Source organism: Belonocnema kinseyi, chromosome 1 (assembly GCF_010883055.1).
Source record: "Belonocnema kinseyi isolate 2016_QV_RU_SX_M_011 chromosome 1, B_treatae_v1, whole genome shotgun sequence".
Classification (NCBI taxonomy): domain Eukaryota; kingdom Metazoa; phylum Arthropoda; class Insecta; order Hymenoptera; family Cynipidae; genus Belonocnema; species Belonocnema kinseyi.
The window spans coordinates 114,668,503-114,694,370 of record NC_046657.1 but is presented as its reverse complement, the minus strand read 5'-3'; the positions used below and the strand labels follow the sequence as shown (position 1 = coordinate 114,694,370).

The 25,868-nt window shown below is 30.1% G+C and overlaps 1 protein-coding gene across 1 annotated transcript; it reads left to right on the top strand.

Moving 5' to 3' along the window:
- The first annotated feature begins 1,245 nt into the window (after window positions 1–1,245).
- LOC117174519 (armadillo segment polarity protein-like) lies at window positions 1,246–25,862 on the top strand. The gene is made up of 10 exons (XM_033363716.1): window positions 1,246–1,360; window positions 7,629–7,686; window positions 7,796–8,026; window positions 8,118–8,912; window positions 11,732–12,000; window positions 16,024–16,365; window positions 16,443–16,616; window positions 21,291–21,593; window positions 22,483–22,579; window positions 24,985–25,862. The coding sequence occupies exons 2-10, from the start codon at window positions 7,650–7,652 to the stop codon at window positions 25,164–25,166; spliced, it is 2,430 nt and encodes an 809-aa protein (XP_033219607.1). The 5' UTR covers window positions 1,246–1,360; window positions 7,629–7,649; the 3' UTR covers window positions 25,167–25,862.
- Window positions 25,863–25,868: the final 6 nt, after the last annotated feature.

The window sequence follows — 25,868 nt, the reverse complement described above, 5'->3', positions numbered from 1 at the left end:
ATATTTAGGAATTCATTTAACTCTTTGCGAAATATTTGGTTAGATTTGTGAAGTTATTGAAATCGTCGCAAAATCATTGAAATCTTAGGGCAATTTTAAAAATATATCGGAAATTTTTATGAAATAATTAAATTCTTTGTGAAATATTTGTAAAATCTGCGAAATATTAGAAATATTATTTTAATATTTGGTAATATTTTATAAATTATCGGCATCTTTGGGAAATCATTGAAATCTGTCTGAAACCTGCGTAATATTTGTGACATTTTTTTAATCGTTAGTAAATCATTTAATCTTTGTTAAATCTTTGGAAATCTTTGTGAAATATTTGGTAAGATTTGTGAAGTTAATGAAATCTTTGAAATATATTGGAAATTTTTATGAAATAATTGGGTTCTTTGTGAAATCTTTCACATTTTTGAGAAATATTATTATACTATATGTACAAATTGTGCCATTGATTATTATAAGTCTATTCTCCTGCCCCCACCTAGAGAAAAAAGGCTCTGCTGCTTCTGGCTTGAAAAATTTAAAAATATTGTTCTCTCTTGTTAGGAGTTCGACGAGTGATGCATTTTTCTAAATCTAAACATAGGGGCCCGTAGTGACGTATTCATTCGACGTCCCTCTCACCCCCACTTTCCAGGGTGGGCCCGATCCTCAATCCAAACAGACCTACAGCAACAGGTTTCAGTTTTCAGACTTTTCAGTAAGATTTTCACGCTTGAGTACGACGCTCGTGTTCTGGCAATCTCTGTGTTATAATTCTGATTTTCTGCATATTATTCTTGTCAACTACGAAAATTCAATGAGCAACTAGAATCTTTAATTTTGACTATTTTGTTTACATGTTTTGCTCGTAGTGAAAATCAAATTTCCTTGTCGTGATTTTCATTCATTATACGAGAAATCTCATCTTCAGTAAGTATGGTCTTTCGAGGCGGATAGTTTCAAGCAAATCCCAATAATTTATTGAACAAATATTCATAAATAAAAAGCAAAAAGGGGCCTAAATCCGCGAAAGAGAAAGTTCATCAGAAAACTGTGTATGCGTGTGTGTGGGTGTGTTTGTGTGTATGGGAGTGAGACAAACATCCCTCATCAACGAAGAGTGTGAGTGTAGTGGGAATAGCACCCGCGCTTCAGCAAGTGCAAGGGGCAGTGAAAGGAGGACAAAAGCCAGCCTCCCTGCGACCTACGTTCTCACAACATTCCATTCAATTCCAAAATCCAACAGGGACCGAGCAGGAGGGGTAGTCAGAGCCACAGAAAGCAACAGGGACTTCTCCCACTACGTATAAACTCATAAAGAAGAAGAAGAGTAACCGACAAAAACTCGCTCGACTCAACTAAGAACCAGGTACCACATTTTTTTAGATGGGAATGCAAAGATGCGAATTTTCAAAGAATCAAAATATCTTCGAGGATTTAAAAGTCGAAATTTCCTTATTTAAAAAAAATCATTGTTATAAACAAAACTACAGCATAGCCAATTGTATTTTTTTTTTTTTATTTCAATTCTCTGTAGGTAGACAACATTTCAATTTAAACCAACTCCCGAAGAAAATCGTACTAAAAGATAAGCTTCCAGTACAGAGGTGTAAAAACAAAAAAAAAAATAATTTTACATCCCTTATAGATAAAATTCAACTATTTTATTATAAAATTTACTTTTTGTTAAGAAATAATATTTTGGTGTTGATAACTCAACTGAAATCTTTATTATTTGAAAATTCAACTATTATTTTCAAAATTCGTCTTTTTTGTATAAATATTCTTATATTTTAGTAGAAATTTCATATTTTCTAGCTAAAAGCGCATCTGTTTGGTTGAAAATTGATCTTCTCTGATTGAGGATTCCATTATTTTGTTGCACAAGGTTTTAAAGCATACAATGAAAAGATGAGTTCGTTAACCAGCCATTTTTTACCAACTGTTCTGGTTTTGCTGATAATTAAGTTTTGTTTGATAATACGCATCTTTTTTGTTTTAATTGTGAAAAATACCATTAAAAATTTCAATTTTGTGGTTAAATGCAAGATATATAAAAAATGGAAAGACGAACATGTTTTATCCGAAAAAAGTTATGCAAATTTGTTGATACTCATTTTTTAATAGGACAGGACGCGTATTTTTTATTTTAATCGTATAAAAGCGTTTTTTAAATATATAAAGAACACACGATGCGATAGAAAATTGAATATACAATAGTTGTTCACCAAAAAAAGGTCGAATTTTTTTTTATAAATTATTTTTTAATAGAACGCATTGTTTTAGTTTTAATTGTTAAAAATAACATTTAAGAAACATTGAAATTTTTAGGTAAACGACCCGAGTTGAGAAAGAAAATTATTAAACAAAAATAACTAACCAAAGAAATATATAGACAAATCTATTACAAAATATTTCTGGATAGAATGCACAGAATAATTAAAAAAAAAAATGTTGTAGAAAAAAGACACAAGCTAAAATAAAATGTTAATCAACAGAATTGTTTGCCTAAATTATTTCTACATATTTACTTTGAGCAATTTCTTTTTATACAACGTGCACTTTTGTGAATAATAAAAAAACACACACAATGAAAATACGTCCGTTTCAATATCAATGCGCATTATGAATTGTAATAATAAATTATACATGTATTGAAATGATGCATTTCTAAAGGTACCCAGTGGGCACAAACGTTAAAGAACATCTTTAGAACGGCTTAAAAATATCCTAAGTCAGTCCATATAACGTTCCATAAACATACAATGTTCCAGAGACGTTTCAAATACGTAATTGGAACATATAACGTTTTAAGGACATTATTTGGCCTGACTTAAGACAGTTTTAAAACGTTTGAGTTACGTCTTTTGACTTGTACGTCCAAAAAACGTTTTTAGGACGTACCAATTACGTATAATAAAATATAGTTCAACATATAAAATAGAAAAGTACGCATTTCGGAAAAATTTTAATTGAGCGCGAAGCTTCAAAATACGTGATGAGAAGGTGCTTTAACCAAAGGGAATTCACAATCATAAAATTGAAGTTGTCGATGGTTTGGCCTTTAATTTAAAAGAATCTATGCAAAACTGTGCAGGAAGTACAAAGACGGAGCACGTAGCACGCGCGAAGCGCGTGATCAAACACATGCGCCTCAGGCGCGCTCAAACTTGCGAGCCGCGCGCGATGAGAATGCACCCGCGCATCGGGTTGTTTTTTATTTTTCAAATTCAACTGTTTTATACTTAAAATTAAATCATCTTTTGTTTGAAAATTAAACTTTTTGTTTAAGGGTTTAAATATTATGTTCAAAATTCAACTATGCTCTATTCAGCGGGAAAATGCCCACAAGAAAAGACGAATTTTCGTCCAGTTTGCGTAGGCTGCCATAAAAGTGTGCAGTTTAGACGTGGTTTACAAATTTTCAATTTTCCGCTTTAAAGGAATTTTCTCCTTCGGAATTTATGGCCTCACATAAATTTCACGGCCAATTGTCCCGAGTGGAGCACATGAAGTCTTACTCAACCCTTTCCTGAACAAATCTGCCCGACAGTGAGTGAAACTCGCTAAACAGAGTATACTTGAGAAGTTAAACTACTTTATTAAAAATTTATTATTTTAGTTTAAGGTTCATCTCTTTGGTTGAAGATTGAACTATATGATTGAAAATTCATATTTTAAAAAATTCAACTGCTTTAGAGAAAAGTCGTCTTTCGGGTTGAAATTTCAATAATATGGATGAACGTTTTTTGTTTTCCTAAAATGAAAAATCTCATTAGTTGAAAATTTGGCTTTTTGGTTAGAAAATTCACTTCTTAAAAAATAATAATTCAAATTTATGTTGCCCGCCCCCCTTACTTCCTTCTCGATGTCGATACTGTGTTTTGACACACATCAAATTGTAATGTAACTTTGAATGTATACGTATTTTTTTATATGAACCTATCTATGAAAAGATCTTGGATTTATAAAATACTGAAAAGCAGCACAAAACATATATTTTAATTTTTTTCGATATAAACTAGCTGATTTATTAAAATGTAGTAAAAAACAAAATAATTCCTGCTGAAAAAGGTTTTTGCAATAATAATAATTGTGTAATAATGACATTTTGTTTAATAAAAATTGGTTTTTATTATATATTTTGTATATTTTTTAATTACTGATAAAAAATGGAAAACTGCAACATAAGGAAATCTGTTCGAAGAAAATCGGACTAATAAATACATTTCCAGCATAGGGTTCTAAAACCAAATTTGGCTTATTTTCCATATTTTTAACCACTATAAATAAAAAGTAAAGTTTATTTTTTTCATAATGTTTAAAATAGGAGTTTTATCAATCCTCAGTTAAAATAATATTTCGATCTTGATGATGAAATTGGCTTTAGAGTTTAGATGAGACCCGATGAGATCTACCAATTTTTTTACCAATTTGGAAATTAATTAAATTCGTAATATTGTTATGAATTAATAATTAATCAGTTCCAAATTACTTTATGTTTTGTGTTAAAAAAAAAAATGTTGTCTTGATTTACATCTCCATAACAATTACTTTATTAATCACCGTAAATAATTTTGTTGTTTTCATTTATATCTACAAAAAAAATTAATTTTTCTACTATGAAATTATATTCTTAAACGAATGAACATTTATGTCTAGAAAAATTTCAGAAATAAATCACTGATGAGGGTCCATAATCGAGGCCAAAACGTAAGCTTCAATGATAAATTGATTTCAATTTGTTATGACCCTAAGGCCAATTTCACCATCAACATCCAAATAATATTTTTCATCTCAATTCTGCGTGCCAAGAGCTTCAATGTAAGTCCCCGAGGAAAATCCGGCTAAAAAGACCCTTTTGTCCCATTTTCTTCGGGTCTTCTCCCTCAATTTCGCTATTCACTTCTCCATTCCCACCGCAGTGGTCACTTTTTCAAGTGAATACAATGCCTCAGGGCCGCAGCGCCAATATTTTTTTGAGGCGCTCTAAAAAAGGAACAGACGCTGGCATGAGATATAAAAGTTTCCTATGAAACCTTAAAAATAAAAGCAATAGTTTAAAAAATTGAAATTTTAACGGTTAAACATACATAGCTAAAGTAAAGAAGGCGCGCGAGCAAAATAGATTTGAAATAATTAATGTTTGCAAAGTTTAGGTTTTTTGAAGTGTCTCCCTTCACGTCTCCCTTTTGTGTGGCGATTCGCAATTTGCTCTAAAGACTCCTCTGCGATTTCCTCAAAACTCATGATGATTCCTCACGAACAATTTCAAAATTAAGCCATCAAAGTTTCGCTTCTGCCCTATGGCCCCACTGCCACATACTGCTTTTTAACTTCAAAGATTTTTTACATATTTGGGGATGTCTTATAGTCTACCCAATAAAATCCATGTAATTATCTTTGATTTTTGCGGCCATAAAAAAACTTTTTTTTAATTGGATCAAATTTTTAGTGTTTTCAGTTTTAATTCCCTATCTTGAAGTTTTCCCAAGAAACTCCTCGGGTGTCAAAAAAACTTTATTTTTTATTTTCCATGGGCATAACAAATAAATTGTAACTACAGGGATATATTTAAATAAAATTTTCTGATACAGAAAATTATTTTGAAATCTGGAAAAAATTGATAAGGTTTTAGAATCGAAACATCCCTAAAAACGTTTCAAATAAATTAATTTCAACAAAAAAAACGCTCATACGCTTATCACCTAAATTAAAATTTTAAATCGATCGATGCCACATTCAGTGGAGTTCGCTGGGGTCCCAAATGCACTACTTTTAGGCGTGGCATTATCTCTGATTTCGAGAACTATTTTTCTTTCGATCCACGACGGACAAAATTCAAGGTCTTGAAAATTTTAGTCCTTGAAAAGTCAAGATATCATCTTGGTCTTGCAGGCTTAAGTTCTGTGCATTGTGCACTTCACCGATTGTAGGTGCAACTGATTAAAGAATTTCAATGCAAAGCTATTAGTTAAATATTTATTAAATAATTTTAATTTTTGATCATTTATAATTTTTCAAATATTATGTAAAAACATGTCGTGAGAACATTTTCTAATTTTTTAAATTAACAGCATTTTTGTCTTGTCTGCAAATGAAAGGTAATATCAAAGAGAAATTCATAAGGGCTGAAATTTTAAAGTGAAATATTAAAATTTTACTTTTTTCAACTTTTTTTAAATTGAAAAAGTATTTAAAATTTTTTTATATTAAAAATGGTACTGGTAATTTGAGATGCCCCTATACAATTGTTTTTAAAGTGCAAAAGTAATAAGCGTTACTATTAAAAAACTTGTTTTTTTTTTAAATATTATTTTTTATCAAAGAACTTGATGGGGGTGGAATTTAACAAATATAAAATTTTGTAATAATCGGCTTGAGAATAAGATATTTGAAATCTGCAAGTCTGTACAACTTTTGGCATGTTTAATATGTCATTAAAAAAATTAATTAAAAAAAAAAGACTTTTCTACAAAACAGTTGAATTTTAAAGACAAAAAGGCGAATGTTCTATACAAAATATTTCAATTTTCAATCCAAAAATATGAAGTTTAAGCGAAGAAGTTCATTTTAAATCAAATAATTAAGTTGTCAGTTAAAAAAAGCAGAGTTTGCATTATAAGAATTCTTTTAAGTGAGTCCAAATTATTTCACCTTCATTTCTTGAAAGAAATCTATTTATTTAAATCGTCGTAAAAAGAAAGTGTTAAATATTATAAATTTTAGAAATAAATTAAATTATTTTGAAATGTTTTTTGTTCCTATTTGGAAAATGTAAATAACTTAATTAAATTGGTTCGGAATCACTCACACGAAAAAAAATAAGTTCAGTTTTTAACCAAAGAGATGTAATTTCTACTAAAGTTATGAATCTTCAAAAAAATTGTTTCTAAGTAAGTAGTTCAATTTTCAACCAAGGAGTTGAATTTTTAACCAAAAAAGGCGAATGTTCAACAAAGTACTTGAATCCACACATAAATCAGATAAAATCTTATCCAAACAGTTGAATATTAACCAAAAAATTGATTTTCTACCAAAAAGAAGACTTTTAACAATATAAATGCATTTCCTATTAAATAGATAAATTTTCGACCAAGAAGAATAATTTCCTATCAAAAAAGATGAATTCTCAATAAAAATTTTAATAGTTTAACTTTACAGTTTAAAAAATTAATTTCCAACAAAAAGAAATAAAGATGTTCAGCAAAATAGTGAAATTTTTAACAAAGTAGTTCCGCTTTCGGCTTTTACCGCTTTTTGTTATTAAAAAAATATTTTAAGTTTGAATAAAAAAAATTTAATTTATCCGTAAAAGATGAATTTTCATGAAAGTACTTGAATTATTACCTAAAACAGATTAATCTTCAGTTATATATTTCTAGTTTAACCTCAAAATTGATTTTCTATTAAAAAATACAAAAAAATACAAAATATTTACATTTTATTTAACATTATTTTACTAATATCATTAGGTAAATTACAAGCAATATTGCTAATTAATTTTTTATATTTAACGTACTAGGTGCTCGTACTTTAGAAGCACTATAATTTCAGATATTTAGTATTAACATATCAGGAAAATTCCCATTCTTATCAAAGCTTTATTAATTAAATAACCTAATTTTTCTTCTCAGGTATAGATACCCGTTGGAATCATGAATTACGAAATGATTTCAAACCAATCCAGCCCAAGTAAGTAGCAACATGTAACTCATAGAATCTAAAAAAAACTTGGAAGAATTATAAATATACCAATACGAATTATCACTGTACACTATCTAACACAAAAATTTATTTACAGTGTCACACGGAAATTATCATGGTCCTAGCGACCTGCCCATGGGGTCTGTGAAGGAGCAGACGCTAATGTGGCAACAAAATTCGTACATGGGTGATTCCGGAATTCACTCGGGGGTTGCCACCCAGACACCCTCTCTTTCCGGCAAAGAGGATGAAGAGATGGAGGGAGATCAGCTCATGTTCGATCTGGATCAAGGCTTCGTTCAAGGGTTCACCCAAAATCACGTAGATGGTATGATACTATCTGCCTCATGTTCTGCTTTCAGTTTCAATGAATATTTGACATTCTCTTCGGTTCACACATTCTTATTTTCCCATTACAGAAATGAACTCTCAACTGAGCCATACTCGATCTCAGAGAGTGCGAGCTTCCATGTTTCCAGAAACTCTGGAAGAAGGTATCGAGATTCCCTCGACACAGTTTGATCCAGCTCAATCAACAGCTGTTCAAAGATTGGCAGAGCCGAGTCAGATGCTCAAGCATGCCGTCGTCAATCTGATAAACTATCAAGACGATGCAGATCTCGCAACTCGAGCTATTCCAGAATTGATCAAGCTGCTGAACGATGAGGACCAGGTGGTCGTTTCGCAAGCAGCAATGATGGTTCACCAACTCTCGAAGAAGGAAGCCTCGCGTCATGCTATCATGAACAGTTCTCAAATGATTGCTGCTTTGTTACGCGCTATCTCCAACAGTGATGATCTTGAATCCACGAAAGCTGCTGTGGGCACCCTGCACAACTTGTCACATCACAGACAAGGTCTCTTAGCTATCTTCAAGAGTTTCGGTATCCCAGCTCTTGTGAAGTTACTTAGCTCACCCATGGAGTCTGTTCTATTTTATGCCATCACGACTCTTCACAATCTTCTCCTTCACCAAGAAGGATCTAAAAATGCTGTCAGACTTGCTGGAGGTTTACAGAAGATGGTCGTTCTCTTACGAAGAAACAATGTTAAGTTCTTGGCTATTGTCACTGATTGTCTACAGATTCTCGCATACGGAAATCAAGAGAGCAAGCTTATCATCCTCGCGTCTCAGGGACATACAGAGTTGGTCCGCATCATGCGCACTTACGATTACGAGAAGTTGCTCTGGACTACTTCCAGAGTTCTAAAAGGTTTGTTTAAAAAAGATACCCTTTGTCCCTGGTGATAATACTTTCTCTAAATATCAGGTCATAATCATATAAACTGGCATTGTTGCTTTGTGGATTTTATTTATCATAACTTCATAACAATATAAATTTTCCTTTTTTTTTATTTCCTGAAAGATCTAACTCACTATAGAGGGAGCCAAACTACTAGCGAACCCTCGCAGATTAATTCCTATGCAGGTTCATGTATAGCTGTAGATTAAAAATCTACATTTCTGGTACAAATTAGTAGATTGTAAAAATTGTTTCCGCTAGGGGGCCGTACTTAAATTACATAGGGGATTATAGGCCCTGTAAGACCCTACCTTCCTGTAACTAACCGTAACAAACTTGTTACCTCACCCCCCTCTTAACGCTGGTAATTTTTAGTTTCCAGAAATGTGCTAGTTATTGCCTGATTTTTCCTTTACTACTTTTTCAATTTCCTTGATCATTAATATTAAAATACCTGCATTTTAATTTTTTAACATTGAATGATTTAGAAACGAAATAAAGCAGCATTTCAGATACAAATTTCAAATTTTCAAATTTATTAGTTTATTTTAAACAAAATTTTTTTCCTTTTTACTATAAAAGATGGCTTTTTAACAAAATACTTGAATTTGCAACAAAATAAATAAATTTTCAACATAATAGCTGAATTTTCAACCTAAAAATATAAATTCCCAACAAAAAAGTTTCATAGTTTATACATCAATAAAAGAAGATGAAATATATACAAAACAATTTTATAAACTAAAAAGACGAATTTTCAAAAAATAAAGATTTTTTACTCAAAAAAGAAATAAAAATTTACCTAAATGTTTAACCTTCAAGCCAAAAGGCGAATTTTCTATATAAAAGTTGAATTTTCAAACAAAATATACGACTTTGCAGTAACTACTTTTACCCAAGTGGTTGATTTTTTTATTAAAAAGATTAATTTTCAGCAAAATAGTTGAACTTTCAACCAAACAGATGAATTTACAACCGAAAATATAAATCTTAAAAAAATATATTTCTTAACAAAATGATTCAACCAATTCTTTGAAACAAATAATTGAATATCCGCAAGCAAAGAATAATATTTTTTAACAAAAAAGTTGTATTTTCGTTGAAAAAAAAACGATATTTCTATTAATACAGATTAATTTTTTAATGAAAAAGATAAATTTTCAGAAAATAGTTGAATTTCCTGTTATAAAATATTGTAGTTCCCTTTTCGCGATCTAAATATGAATTCATAAACAAGAAAATAGTTTCTACGAAAAAATTTGTATGTTCAATCCAAAAAGACGAATTTTAAGAAAAAAGATGACTTTTTAACAAAATTGTTAAATCCTCCACCACATAACTGAATTTTAATAAAAAAGTGAAATCTCTTGAAACTGATGAATTTCTATTAAAAAGATTTTTTTCAAATAGTTAAATGGTCACCAAAAAAAAGATTCCAGTTGCCTTTTCAAGAACAAAATTTGTATTTCTTAACCAAAAATAAGTTTCTACAAAAAAAAATGAATTTTCAATCTAAAAACACGAATTTTTCAACCAAAATGTTTGAATTTTGAACAAAATAGACACATTCTCTACAAAATAGTTTTATTTTTAATTAAGAAAGATGCAATTTTTCTTAAAACAAATGAATTTTTAACTTTAAAAAATTTGAAAAAAAATTAAATCTTCATCCAGAAAATACATCAGTTTTCTTTTCAATGCCAATATATTAAATTTAAACAAAAATTAAATTTTCCACGAAATAGTCAAATTTTCAGCAACACAGCAGAATTTTCAACCAAAAAGTATGACTGCAAGAAATTTGTTGAAATTTCAATCAAAACGTTGCCTTTTTATCCTCGAAATATGTCATTTCTGCTAAAGCAGGTGGATTTTAAAATAAAAAAGGTAAACTTTCAAAAAAGTGTTGAATTTTCAACAGAACAGTTGCATGTTCATCCAAGAAGGATGAAATTTCTTCTGAAACAGTTGCATTTTTGTCCAAGGAAAATGAAAATTCTATTGAAATATTTGAATTTTTTAATCAAAAAGACAAATTTTCGCAAAAAGAGTTGAATTTTTATCCAAGAAAGATTTAAGTTGACTTATCAGCAACAAAATATGAATTCTAAACAAAAGGGTAATATTCTAAAAAAAATAGTAGAATTTTTAACCCTATAAGACGAATTTCGAACATACCAATTCAATTTGCAACCAAAAAGAATGTATTTTGAAGAAAATCGTTAAATTTTTAACCAAATAATAAAATTACAACTAAAAAGATAATCTTTAGCAGAAATTTGTTGCGAATTTGCCAAAATTACGTACACGAGTAAAAGACCCCTTTACTGAAATTTTCTATATAGGATACTACATAGGAATCTGCATGTTTCACCTATAGGTGACACCAATAGGAAATGACCTAGAATCCTCTAAAGGTTCCTTTATAAGGCCCTGTCCACATGCGCAGTAGTATTCTATGGAACCTACGGTTGCGCAGAAGTTTTTTTGGTCCTCTAGGAACACGTGGTGACATACGTACCATTAGGTACCGTATAAAGTAGGGTCCTTAACAGAAACCTATATAGGGTCCTATGCCATTTCTTATAGGTGAAACATATAGGATCCTATATAGGAATTTTAAGTAGGGCCCTCCCCCCAACCATAACAAATCGTAACAAAAGGTCCACCCCCCTCCCCCCTCTTAAACCATAACATAATTTAAGTACGGTCCTGAGGGTTTCCTATCAGGAGCTATAATTAGAATTTCGTTCTTGGGAGATTTACTATCTTTTCTTTAAATTTCACAGTTTTGTCAGTCTGCTCGAGCAACAAACCTGCAATTGTTGAGTCTGATGGAATGCAAGCATTGGCAATGCATCTTGGTAGCCCAAGTCAAAGGCTAGTACAGAACTGTCTTTGGACGTTGAGAAATTTGTCAGATGCTGCTACTAAAGTGGAGGGTTTGGGAGGCTTGCTTCAAGGACTGGTTCAGGTACTTGGATCAACTGACGTGAATATCATTACTTGCGCGGCTGGCATTCTTTCCAATCTGACTTGCAACAATTATCGTAATAAGGTACATAATAAAACCAAACTTTCTTTTTTCATAATGGGCCTATTACAGGTGAACCTGCGAATAGTGCCGTTACGAGTAGTGCCACTTCTCCTAAGTCTCGCTCGAGCGCGACCCCCACTTCACGCCTCTTCTCAAGAATGTAAAATCCTCGAGGCTCCAGCCGCTCGGGTAGTGGCATGGAGTGGGGGCTTATGGTTTCTCGGAATCGTACTTTCCTACGGCCCCGAAAACGGCCCTATTTATAGGTTCACCTGTAATTCGACGTTGCGACAGTCTACGAATCGTCCTCACACCTGTTTCAGAACGGGATCGTACAAACGGTCTGACCTTTGTTGACCCCCGTGGTGATTTTTTTCAAGTCAACGTGAAAATCTATCTTTTTGTATAATTTCATCTTTTTTTTAATAGTGCATTGTGTATTGAGGGCGTAAAGAAGGCTATTTTGAGGAGTGCGAACTTGCTGCCCGAGCGAAGCGAGGGCATCAGTCACATGAGGCAAAACAGCCGTACGCCCTTGAAACACACGATATTTTTTATCCTGTCCCCTTGGAAACAAGCATGTGAAGCAGATAAAGGATGTTTGGTGTCCTTGACAATTTAAAATTATAAGTGAATGGAAGAAATAACGTACTTAACAGAAGGGAGAGTGTGGGATTCAGTGATGCAATTTTTTGGAAGATAAATATAATTTTCTCCATCGGGCGTAAAATTTCATGTTATGGGCATAAAGTTTTATGTATTGGGCATAAATTTTTTGGTACCGGGCGTAAAGTTTCATGTCGCCCTGGCGGCGGAAAGCGCATGTGCGAAAGTTGCTAGACTGGAAGCGGCCACATTACGCCTGCTTCAAGTGCATGCGATGGTGCGTTTTCACGAGTGGTCGGACAAAAAGCTAGTTGACTATTCTATTATATAAGATACCAAAAAAACCCCATAAGTCAAAAAATGGGGTTTGCACGTTTTTGGCGCTTATTATACATTTTTTGCTGCTTTTTAAGTGAAAATTGTTTCCAATACGTAAAATACGACTTTATACTGATAATAAGATGTTTACATAAATTGTTTGAATAATTTATTATTGTTTTTAGCAACTTTTTCTTAGAATTGAAATAGAAAGTCGCGGTTTTTTTCAAAACTTTTTCCATTTTTGTCCCATTTTTGATTAAAGTAAGGTAATAGTTCATTAATGTTAACAACAATAATGGTTTCAACTATTTATTATTGTTCTTATTAATATTCTCTTTGATTAATGCTAGAAATTGCAGTTTTTTCTGAAATTTTCAACTTTTTGTGCACTGCTCACTTAAAGTAAGTTAATATTCAATCTAATTTAGCAAAAAATATTATTCAGACAATTCATTATTGCTTATAGCTATCTTCTTAGATATGATTACTGTATGGTTGCGGTTTTTCCTGAAATTTTTTACTTTTTCTACGCTTTTCAATTAGAGTGAAATAATAATCAGTTCAATTTATTAAAAATATTTGTTGAAACAATTTTTTTTTAATAATATTATATTTTCTTTCTGGTAGAAAGTTGCTGTTTCTTCTGAAATTTTTAACATATTGTCTATTGTTCCTTGAAGTGACTTAATAATTAATTAAATTCAGCAAAAATAATTGTTTAAGCAAAATATTATTGTTACAACTATCTCTGTCTATTTTAATGCCAGATAATTGCAGTTTTGGGTTAAGACGATCTCAGAGTACCGCAGCCTGCCCGATCCCTCGGCAACCCTTATCTATTGTTCAGCGCTGGACTCGGTCTCGAAGCTGGACGGCTCTCAACCGACGGCTTCTGCATTATGTTACAAGGGACGTTAATGGAATATTGTGTATGAACTCTGTTGCTCCCTACCATTGAGGTCGAGGGAGGAAATCCACTTTTTTCGTTCAAAAATGTCCAGAGCCTTCAACTTTGTTCCGATTTTGAATTTTTTGTTTTAAATTAAAGTTCATTAAATTCTAAAGAGCTTTACGCTCCGAACTTTTGTCTCCTCTATTTTCTTATTAATGATTTTGTTATTAAAGTATGGAAAAACTGTAATTTTTTACATAACAATTTTTACGCTCTAATATTATTATAAACAAATTTTATGAACAAATTAGCAAATAGTCTTAGTATCGGTAAAAACATTAATGTAGGAATGACATTTCATTACAAAACTAATTGAAAAGTTGATAATAACCATCGTTATAAACAATTCTTGTGGCAAAATATTAAAATTGAATGTTTGATCAAAATTTTGAATTTGTTTATCTAATTTATTTATAAAAATTTGACTTGTTATATTTTATCAAATATTATTAAACATTCATTATTTTAAGGAATAACTGAGGCCATTCTGGCGATGACAGGAAATTATAATTTGAAAAAAGCTCAAATTTGATATATTTTGTCACAAGAATTGGTTATAACAATGGTGCTGCGGAAAATTCCTTAATACTAGACAGTTTCGACAAAAATTTATTTAAATTTTTGGCATGAAAATTGATTTTTTACTTTTAAAAAAGTAATTTGCAACCAAATAAATGAATTTTCAACAAAAAAAAGAATTAAAAAAAACACAAATTATAAAAAAAAACTATAAAGAAAATTATGCAAATGGTTAAAAACTTCTGTAAATCATAAAAAAAAGAAACCCGCGCGTTTCGTTGATAATTAGACTCCATACGTTTTTAATTTTGTATATATATATATTTAGTATAAATAGTATACAAATTTCTTTAATTAACGTACGTTACTGTGCATTACAGTTGCCTGAACATTTTAACACGGTAATGCGCCTTCGACTCGAACTCGATGGTAGGGCACAACAAAGTTCATACACTGTATTCCATTTAAATGCCCCCTGCAACATAATTGCAGAAGTCGCCGGTTGAGAGCCGTCCAGCTTCGAGACCGAGTCCAGTGCTGAACAATAGAAAAGGGTCGCCGAGGGATCAAGCAGGCTGCGGTACCCCCAGATCGTCTTAAGCCACAGTTTTTTCTAAAATTTTTAATTTAAGTTTACAAAAATAGTTTTTTTAAACAATTTATTAAAGGGCATAACTATCTTCTCTTAGATTTGTGATAAAAAGTTTCAGTTTTTTCTGAAACGTTTAACTTTGTTTTGCTTTTTTAGTTGTGAACAAATAATAAATAAACATATCGAGAATTATATTTTAAACAATCTTTTACTTTTTTGTCGATATATGTTTTTGAAATAAAACAGGTATTTGAAATATTCTTTAAATTTTTTATATAGATTATATTAAATTTAAATTTGTTTAAATAATTATTTTTGCTAAATTGAAATAATTGTTAACTTACTCCTAGTGAAATATGAACAAATAGTTAAAAATTGTTTAAACAATTATGGCTGTCAACATAAATTATTACATCACTCGAATTTAAATTTGAACAAAAAGTGAAATTTTATTAAATAAAACTCGACTTTCTATCTCTATTCTAATAGAAAGTGGCTAAAAACGATGCTAAATTGTTTAAATAGATTATATAACAATCAAATTATTAGTTAAAAGGTAGTCTTTTTTGTATTAGAAACAATTTGCATTTAAAAACCGCAAGAATCATAATTAGCACCAAAAAATCGCAAAACACATTTTTTCACTTATTGGGGTTTTGGGCCATTCTTAACAGACTTATGGGAGTGATATTTAAAAAGTAATTTTATATTCGTATTCTATGGCTAATTTTGAAGAGAAATGTTGAGTTTCAACCCGATTCATCTAGTATTGACGATTCTAAATAAAATGTGCAAGTCCGTCTTTTTTTTCTTATGGGAAATACTCATGGGGCTTGTACCTCCTCTAAATATATATATTTTTTTAATGGATTTATTGTTTTGTGGATTCGAACAAATTTCCGAATGATATGCATGAAAATTAAAAAAAAAAAAAGAAATTGGACCACCCTACGTTCGATCTTGTCCAGAAACAGGTACGAGAATGAGTCGTAAATCGTCTGAATTTTGTACACAATGTTACAAAATTCCAATTTAAAGTCTTTTTTTCCTTTAGGAAATTGTATGCCAAGTTGGAGGAATCGATGCTCTCGTGCGTACAATTGTAAATGCCGGAGACAGAGAAGAAATCACAGAGCCAGCTGTCTGTGCTCTACGTCACTTGACGTCTCGTCACCAAGGAGCAGAAATGGCTCAGAATGCTGTGTGCTCAAATTATGGTATTCAAGTTATCGTAGAGCTTCTTCAGCCACTTTCCAGATGGCCGTTGGTGAAGGCGGTCATCGGATTGATTCGAAATCTGGCCCTTTGTAATGCAAACCATGCACCACTGTGCGAACATGGAGCGATTCACCATCTTTGTCGACTTCTCACGAGAGCATATCAAGACATAGAGAGGGTATTTTACAAACGAATTGCATATTTAGAGTTGAAAATTATTCGAGAGTCGAATTAACGAGCTGTTCATTTTTCCAGCAAAGATCATCCGTAGCCAGTGCTGGAAGCCAAGCGACACTCGGAGCCTATGCAGACGGAGTTCGTATGGATGAAATTATTGAAGGTACTGTCGGAGCTCTTCATATTCTTGCACGAGAAGCTCATATCCGAAGTGTCATCCGATCTCAAAATGTCGTTCCTATTTTCGTTCAGGTGAGATGCTTTGTCCAGATAATTCTTAACCATTTCAGGCACGCAAGTTTTTACGTTCTTTTACATTAGGATAGTCCTTATTTATATTGTGGAATTCTTTTAAATCAACAACTTCTTATGACACGGTGTGAACTTGTGTGACTGGGTAATGGTAACGCTCCCCCTCCTCTCTATCTCTCCTTCGCTTCTCGCACTGACTGGCTCTTTCAATCCCTCTCCCTCTCTATCTCTCCTTCGCTTCTTCTACTTCTACCCCTCTCTCTTTTCCTCTATCCTTCGCTCTGACAATCACACTGAGACTCTGACAGTATTAGCAGTTATCAGTTAAAAGGGTTCAAAGAGAAACTACTTCAATTTACATCATATGAAGTTATCACTTTTGCCGGGCGTGCCACAACGCACAGTAGGAAAAAATGACATTTTTGGTTGAAAATAACGTACAGCACACAAATATTGACCGATTTGCACACCAAAAATGTAACAAAAAACTAATAAGATTTATAAGAGATTTTTCGAGCCTGATTTTTTAAAGTAGGCTTTCAATTTTGTATAAATAAACAAATATGACGCAAAAATTTCCATTTTTTTCTATTTGACGTTTCCCGTGCTCGGCATGATGAAGAAATTTCTTCTTCAGATTATTATTGTTAATATTATAAACAAATTTAATAAAGAAATGGCTATATCCGGCATTTTCAACAGAAAAATTAGTTTGTTTTCGATGCCACTCCTTGCAGTTGGAAACTTCATGACAATTTCAGCAGCATTCATAATTTCTTGATAAGTCTTATTAATTTAATTGGGATCTTCATAAAAAATTCAGCAACATTCATGATTAGTTGATAAATTTTATGATTTTTTAAACAAATTTAACAAAGAAATGCTTTATTCGGGCATCTATGGACGGAAAAATTATGGTTTTTTCCATATCAGTCTTTTTAATTGGTCTCTTCAAGCTGGTTTTAGCAAAATTCATAATTAGTTGATAGATTATATATATTTTTTAAGACAAATTTAATCAATTAATGCATTATTCGGGCATTTGTGGATGGAAAAATTGTTTTTCTTTTTCGATGTATTGATAATTTCATTAATACTCATACTCAGTTCATTAAGAAGACTGACATCGAAAAAAAAAAAACAATTTTCCCACCGACAGATGCCCAAATAATGGATTTGTTTATTAAATTTGTTTTAAAAAATCATAAAATTGATAAAAAAAATTATGAATTATGCTGAAAGTATTAACTACCTAATTAAAAAGGTTAAAATCGAAAAAAAATTTCTGTCGAAAAATGCCTAATTAATGTATTCGTTTATTAAATTTGTTTATAATATCAACAAAAATAATCTCAAGAGAAATTTCTTCATCATTATATTATTTTTATCCAAATTTCTAACAACATCACTTAAAAAACGTAAAATTATGAAAAATCGTAGAAAACGTTCTATCAATAAATAATTTGTTTATACCATTTTTTTGTTGATTATATAAAATTGGAATCTCTTTAACTAAAATTATTATATGAAACTCAGGCGATTTCGACAGTTTTCCTGTTATTGGCGAGCCCCTGGAACGTAAAATATAAAAAATGGCAATTTTCTTCGTCATATTTGTATATTTGATTGAAATCCTGATATAAAAAGGAGGCTCTTTAACTCTCTTAGAAATCTTATCAGCTTTTTAAAATTTGTTGGGGTCAAAATCGGGCAATATTTGTGGGCTACAGTTGTTTTGAACCAAAAAGTGATTTTTTCCCCTGTGCGACGGCTCGCGTGTTTTTGTTTAATATCGTTTTGTTCTTACACCCTATTTTTTTTGAATGTCCAAAAAAATTATTTTCAAAATTTGAGAAAAATCGGTTAATATTAACTCGCGCTCCAAAGACCATTAAGTAGTTTCCCATTGATTTAACATAGGTATAGGGCAATCAAATAAAAATTGAAATTTGGGAGGGGGGATCGATGCTTCTTAAAAAATTCATAATTTTGCAACAAATAACTTTAAAAAATAATTGTCGTAAGTTTCAAAAGCTTAGACTATGATCTTCGAAAAAAATATAGGTCTATCAGCGGCGGGTTAACAAAGTTGAATTATTTGAAGACCTGAAGAATTAGAATATTTTACAGTGATTCATGCAGGCAATTCCATATAAAAATATTGAATATTGAATGGTAATCCATATTTATTGTACAAAATAGGCCAGAATTACACGAAAAGTTTATGTTGCTCATATAAATACCCAAAAATTACGAATAAGGCTAAACAATTAATGTTCACTTACTGGTGAAAACACTAACGCGGTTTAGAAACATGGTCTTTTATGTCACTACGCACTTTCACGGCGCACAGCTCAAAGGTTGACTGACGAACAAATGGTACTAATTTAACTTTAATACATGATCCTATTCAGAATACTCCAGGAATTAGGAATTTCAAGTAATATTAAGATTAATGATTACATTAAAAAACCTTGTTCGCAAAACTTATTATGCCTGGATAAGTTATTTATTTTACTCATTTTTAAACTAATTTTTAATTGTTTAATTATTATAATTTGTTTAAACAGTTTATTTCTGGTAGAGGTCGCTAATTAGGTTCATATTATATATATAGATGCTGCGAGTCGTATGCTGAATTCAATTTTCACAACAACAAAAATTAATCTTCAACCAAAAAAATAAACTTTTAACAAAGTAGTTCAACTTTCAAATTAATAGTGTTCATGAATATTTAAGAAAAAAAGGGTGTAAATTAAAAATAATAACAGTCGTGTTCAACCAAAAAAGATGAATTTTCAACATAATCGTTTAAATTTGTAACCAAATACTTTAACTATAAATAAAAAAGATGAATTTGTAACCAATAAGATTAACTTTCTACCAAAAAGACGAACTTTTAACAAAATAAATGAACATGAATTTTCAAACAAATTATTGAATTTACAACCAAAATAAAATAGTTAAATTTTTCAGTTAAAAAGTTAATTTTTAACCAAATAATACGAATTATAAAACAAAACAAAATTTCAACAAGGTTTCCTACAAAAAGAGATGTTAATTAATAATTTAAAAAAAAACGTCTAATTCAACCATAATATTTTTGAACAAAATCGATACATTTTTAACCAAATAGGCGAATTTTCAATAAAAAGGATGAATAGTAGAAGATTAGTTTTCTACTAAAAAGATCAGTTTCAAAGAAAATACATGAACATGCATTTTCAACCAAGATCGAATAGTTATATTTTCAACTAAAAAAAAAATAATAATCAACCAAAACATACGGATTTACAATAAAAAAAAAACAATTTTTATATTAAAAACAGTGGAATTCAACAAAAAAAAAGAATATTAAAAAAAAAGTTGAATCCTCAACCGAAACAGATAAATTTTCGACCAAATAGTTGAATTTGTAACCAAAAAGACGAAGTTTCAACAAAATGCATGAACATGAATTTGTAACCAAAATAGAATAGTTATATTCTTAATTTAAAAAAAATTAATTAAAAAACGGATTTACAACCAAAACAATACATTTTTAACAAATTAGTTCAACGTTCAACCAAAAAGATATTAATTTTATATAAAAAACAGTTACATTTTTAACCAAAAAAGAAGAATTTCTTAACAAAACAGCAAGAAATATAATTATTATATTTGTTTTTATATATCAAAGAATAAAAATTAATAGCTTAGTTATTTATTATAGACATACCTTTAAAACTCGTGAATGTTAACATGTAGCTATAAATAATATTCAGAATCTTAACATTTTAAATAGTTTGAAATTGATTAAACAATTCAAAGTGAGAAGCAAAAATAGATATATACCATAAACAAGTCCAAATAAAATATGATTTAAAGCAGTATTGGTACTATTAACACTAATAAAGTAATACATGACATGAAGAAAACATCATGATTTACATGTTTTCAGACAAAACAATTATTTAAACTATTTTAATTGTTTAAATAATAAAAACAGAAAAGATACATTGAAATATAGAAATATGTCGAAAAATATTAATTCTTTTATTTTTCTTCAATGCGCTATGTATTCAAACATATAAGTATAGTATAGTTTTAAAATGTTCTCAACAAATAATGATTTAGAACACATCATTATAAGACTCATAACATAAACATATATACCTGCATATTTTGTGACTCCTGAGAAAAATAAATTATTTAAACAAATGAAAATCACTTATGCCATACAAATTTAGTTGAAAAATGAGTAAAAAACAAACTCATTCTAACATAATTATTTTTGCAAAAAAGATGTTCTATTTTGATTATTATCCTTACCATTACGTGAAACTCAATTAGCACTAGGGAGATTCTTTAGGAGTTTAGGGTCCAATAATACTGTCTTAAAATTTTATTTTATTATAAGCGCATGGATAATATTAACCGATTACGCTAGAATTTGGAGATATTTTTTCTGGAATTCGAACAAAACTAAAGGGCAAAATTAAAAAAAAAAATGAGTTTGAAAATGAAGGGCTGCCATGTACATTCAATATGTAAGTTTCTAGTGCAAACAGATCATAAACCATATAGCTTTTTTACAATCTACAATTTAGGCACGTGAAAAGTGAAAACAATTATACAGATTAGTTTTAGTCGTCTTTTGAAAGAAATTAATACAAAAAATATAATTTATTTTAGCTGTTGTTCCACGAGATCGAAAATATTCAACGTGTTGCGGCTGGCGTTCTTTGTGAATTGGCAGCGGAAAAGGAAGGCGCGGAAATGATCGAACAAGAAGGTGCAACTGCACCTTTGACGGAACTTTTGCATTCGAGAAACGAAGGTGTCGCCACCTATGCAGCAGCAGTTTTATTCCGCATGTCGGAAGACAAACCGCAAGAGTACAAGAAAAGACTTTCCTTGGAATTAACCAATTCCCTCTTCCGTGAAGACCTTAATTTATGGGATGGCGGTGATTTCGGAATGGGTCCTGATTTACAGGTGAGATTACAGTTTTTGAAAATTTGAATGCAGATTAAGATTCCAGTACTTCATGATGCTTTAAAAGAAAGTTTACAAGAACTAGTTCTTGACTTTTGCAGTTAGTTTTTATTAATTTTATTTCATACTTGTATGAAATGCTCGCAAACACATTTTTAAGAGGAGAAATTGATCAGATTCCTCTGGAAATATAAATTGATCCCTCTCTTTGATTTAGGTACTAAGTGTTGTGCTTAACCCTTGTGTTACCACCCGGGTACCTGGGTATCTCATTGCCGTGCATTTTGTTAAATAACTTTTTCCCAAAAAGAAAAAGGCTAAAATCCTCCCGGATCCCCAGGATTTGACTCTTCTATCGAATTATGCATTGAAAAATTGTACTTATCTTTCTAAACTAAAAAAATTTTTCAATTTGATAAAAAGTGCTCATATAGACCTCCCGGGTAGCTGGGTACCTCCACACAAAAATCATGGAATTCTTGTATTACATCCTAAAAAAATATACAAAATAGAAGTGAATAACTATTGATAAATATATCACAGCAAATATTATTCATTTTTTGTTAAGGAAAGTAAATAAAAAATTAATAATAATGATTACGTTTTGCAGTACAATCAATTAAAAAAAATTTCGATTTTCATAGAGTATACAAAAAAAATTGAAGTATGAAAAATAAAATAAATACCTACATTCTTATACGTTCATTTTAATTTGTTTTCAAAACATTGTAATTTGCTGCATATATTTCAAACATTTTATAATTTTTGCGGTGTGTTCATCACAAAGAGGCTTTTTGCATGAAACGCAACATTTCGTCTTCTTTCGATGTTTACTCTTTACGTGAAAGAATCTATTATTCTGCTACTTCTAACATTTGACTTACTATAGGACATTTTTGGGCCTGATCAAGCCTATGACGGTATGTATGGACAAGGGTCGCCCAGTGTCCATAGCAGCCATGGGGGCCGAAACTACCAACAACAAGGTAATGATTTCGTCATTTAAATTGCTTAATTAAAAATTAAATCAACTTCTTATAAATAAGAGGACGCGTAATGCCCATTTGATTGCCATCTACCTGTTTAGGGAGCGTTCACATATTACGTAACATTATTTTTGACCCCCTCCCCCCACCCTTAACGTTGTTCTGTACATTTTTTTGAGCTATGTGTTTTCTAAATAAAAAAAGGGTTTTTTAAATGAAGTATTATCTAGGAATAAATAAAACAATATTTTGATGCAACACTGAATTCTTTTCCAATATTTTTTCTTTTCATACAAATATTGAAGTTACTTAATACTAGTACTAATGGAAATTCACCAATTTAAAAAGTTGTTTTCAATACGTTCATACAAAATAATATTAATAATAATACAACGTAAAAATGTCAAAAAACTATTTGTTTGTGAAACGTTTTTTAACACTTATGTTCGAACTGGAATTCAATTCTAAATATTGAGGACAAGAAGATAAATCAGTTTGTTTTTAAATTTATATAAATGTAATTTTTATAAGATTCTTGATAAAATGAACAAAGATTTTTTAAAACCTCAGACGTGTCAAAAAATAATGGACAATATTTTAAAGAATGTTATTTCATAGGATTTTACAAAATATTAGAAAAAAGTCGAGTATTTTATAAAGACATTAAGGACTTTTAGAACTTGAGAAATATTTAATAAATTTTCGGAAATGTTTTCAAGTTTTTGAATATTTTTTATCTATTTAAAGCGTCTTAAATTCTAAAAATATTTTTAGCTGACTCGAATTGAGAAAGGAATTTTAAGAAAAGTTTTTTCTTCTGAAACCTTTATAAATTCTTTTAAAGCTTCTAAAGTTTTTTTTTTAATCTTAAAAAATCTATATTTCTAAAAAATTTTTAATGTTTAAAATTTTTTTTGAATCTCCTTAATTCCTCTAGATACTTCTAGAACTTACTCGATTTTTTTTCTTTTTTAATCTGACCAAATTAAAAAAAATTTGCTTTAAATTCTCTTAATAAAGTTCTTCTTTTATTTTAAAGTTCTTCTTTTATATTTTCGGACCATCTAAGCCTTCTAATATTTAAAAATTATTCTAATTCCTACTGCTTTTTTTAAATCCTGCAAAATACAAAAAATTGCCTTTAAAATCTTTAAGATTCTTCTTTGACAATTTTTGAAATCTTTTAAAATGTTTTGACATCTTTTTAAATAATATCTTAAAATTAATTTTTCAGAATAAAAAATTATTTAAATTTATTCTAGGAACCTAACATTTTATTTTTTTATTTTCGTGAAACTTTACAAAATTCTTAAAAATTCTTAGCAAGCTTTAATTATTTTTTGATCATTTCAAAACCTCTGAATCTTAAGAACTTTTTTTCATTCTCTTGACAGCCTGAAAATTCAGTCTACCTAAAATTTTGTAAATCCTGAAAATTAAAAAAAATGGTCTCAAAGTCTTCCATATTCTTTATCCACACATTTTGAAATCTTCAAAACTTAAATTTATTCTTTCAACAAACTGGGTAACATTCAAACCCTTTCTTGACGAATCACCCAAAATGTTTACTTTTTCCTAATCACATGAAATAATTATTTAAAATTTAAAATCAATATGTGTAGGTATGAATTTGAGATATTTCGTCAAAAAAATGTTTAAACAAATGTAAATTTTTTTAAAATGAATATAATTAGCAAAAATAAAAGACTTAATAGAATTCGATGAATTTCGTTAACAAAAATGTACAAAAAACTACAAATCTCTGTTTTATTGCAGTCAAAAGTTACGTTTTAGTAATAAACAATTCCCTGATCTGTTCATATCGTTATGAACAAACCGATAATTTGCGATAAATTCTAAAAAAATAACTGTCGATATAAATAGAAATGATTAAAAATATGATCTATTAATAAAAAAACGGAACTTCTTAATTTGTTCATGGAAAATAAAAAAACTACAAAAAAGCAGTAATTAAGAATCAAGATAAAAATAAGGGTTTTTCGCCATGTGTTTTTAATCGCAAAATTTAGAGGTTGGTGGCACCCTTTAATTGAATATTTTGTTTTATATGTTTCCTTTTGCAATATTTTCTTATTTCACTCAAGCCAAATATTTACCTTCTCCCACTGAAAGTTTATGCTCGATTTATTTCGTTTTTTATGCAAAGAACAGTTCTTCTATACGTTACTTTTATAAATTATATTTTTCCATCTAGATTTTATAATCTAAATAAAAATACATTTCAAACTTAGTTCCGATGTAAGAATATTAAGTTAGATAATTGTCATGAGAATTTTTAACGTCACAAATTTTTAACAATTCTCAGGAGTATGAAGAGAGTTTACTTATGTTGCCTTTCGTCTCAGCAATTTTTAAACTTAGAATTGCTTCAATTTTCTCGGCAGGTTATGACCAGATACCAGTAAATTCAATGCAAGAATTGGAATTAGGCGGGGGCTCACCTTATGGCCAAATGGACACAATGGAGGTGGCCCAAGGCGAGATTAGCTTCGATAATCTCGAACAGCTTCCTGCGCCACCCCAAGATAACAACCAGGTGGCCGCCTGGTACGACACAGATCTCTAAAAAATTCATGATGATTTATACGGACTGCCCAATTGACCACGGCCTACCTGCTGAATTATACCCGATATTTAATCGTACATTTTGAATATAATGTTCCTAAATTACTAATTGCAAAATAAAAAAATTTAGGTTTCGAATTTTATTCAGCTGCATGAGGGGAAGTTAAGTAGTCGCCAGGATTATTCAGAAAATAACTTTGTGTTACAAGACTTTGATGATGGACAATGACAATGATGGAATAAATGTACATATTGTTACATATGATAGAAATACTATATTTTAAATCAATTTATGAGTATATAACTTTTTTATTATAGACAAATGACGTATTTACTAGTTACTTATTGATTAACGACTGAATTTCACTATATGCTGCGATAATGATTTAGGCTAATATTCTTTAAAGTAAATATGATTAGTTATTATTTTTATATTCATTCGTATTACTAAACATTTTAAGAGGAGTCTTCTATACTATTAATCTTAATCAAATATTAATCTATTTAAGGCACGAATTAAGTAATCACGTAAGATAATTTAAGTATATGTAAGCGATTGTGCATAGCTTATAGTATTATCGATTTTATATCTTAAGTTTTATAGAATTTAGTTTTATATTTTTCATATGAGATTATGCATTAGGATAGTTCTTTATTCTTTGAGGCTTGGGCCTGAAGAACCTACACCAAACACTCGATTTCA

Bases quoted from the DNA above. Each gene is read 5' to 3' on its own strand.
- LOC117174519 (XM_033363716.1), top strand. From the start codon at position 7,650: ATGAATTACGAAATGATTTCAAACCAATCCAGCCCAA. The intron at 12,001-16,023 runs GTACATAATAAA...TTTTTCCTTTAG, and splicing joins GCAACAATTATCGTAATAAG to GAAATTGTATGCCAAGTTGG. The intron at 16,366-16,442 runs GTATTTTACAAA...TCATTTTTCCAG, and splicing joins CATATCAAGACATAGAGAGG to CAAAGATCATCCGTAGCCAG.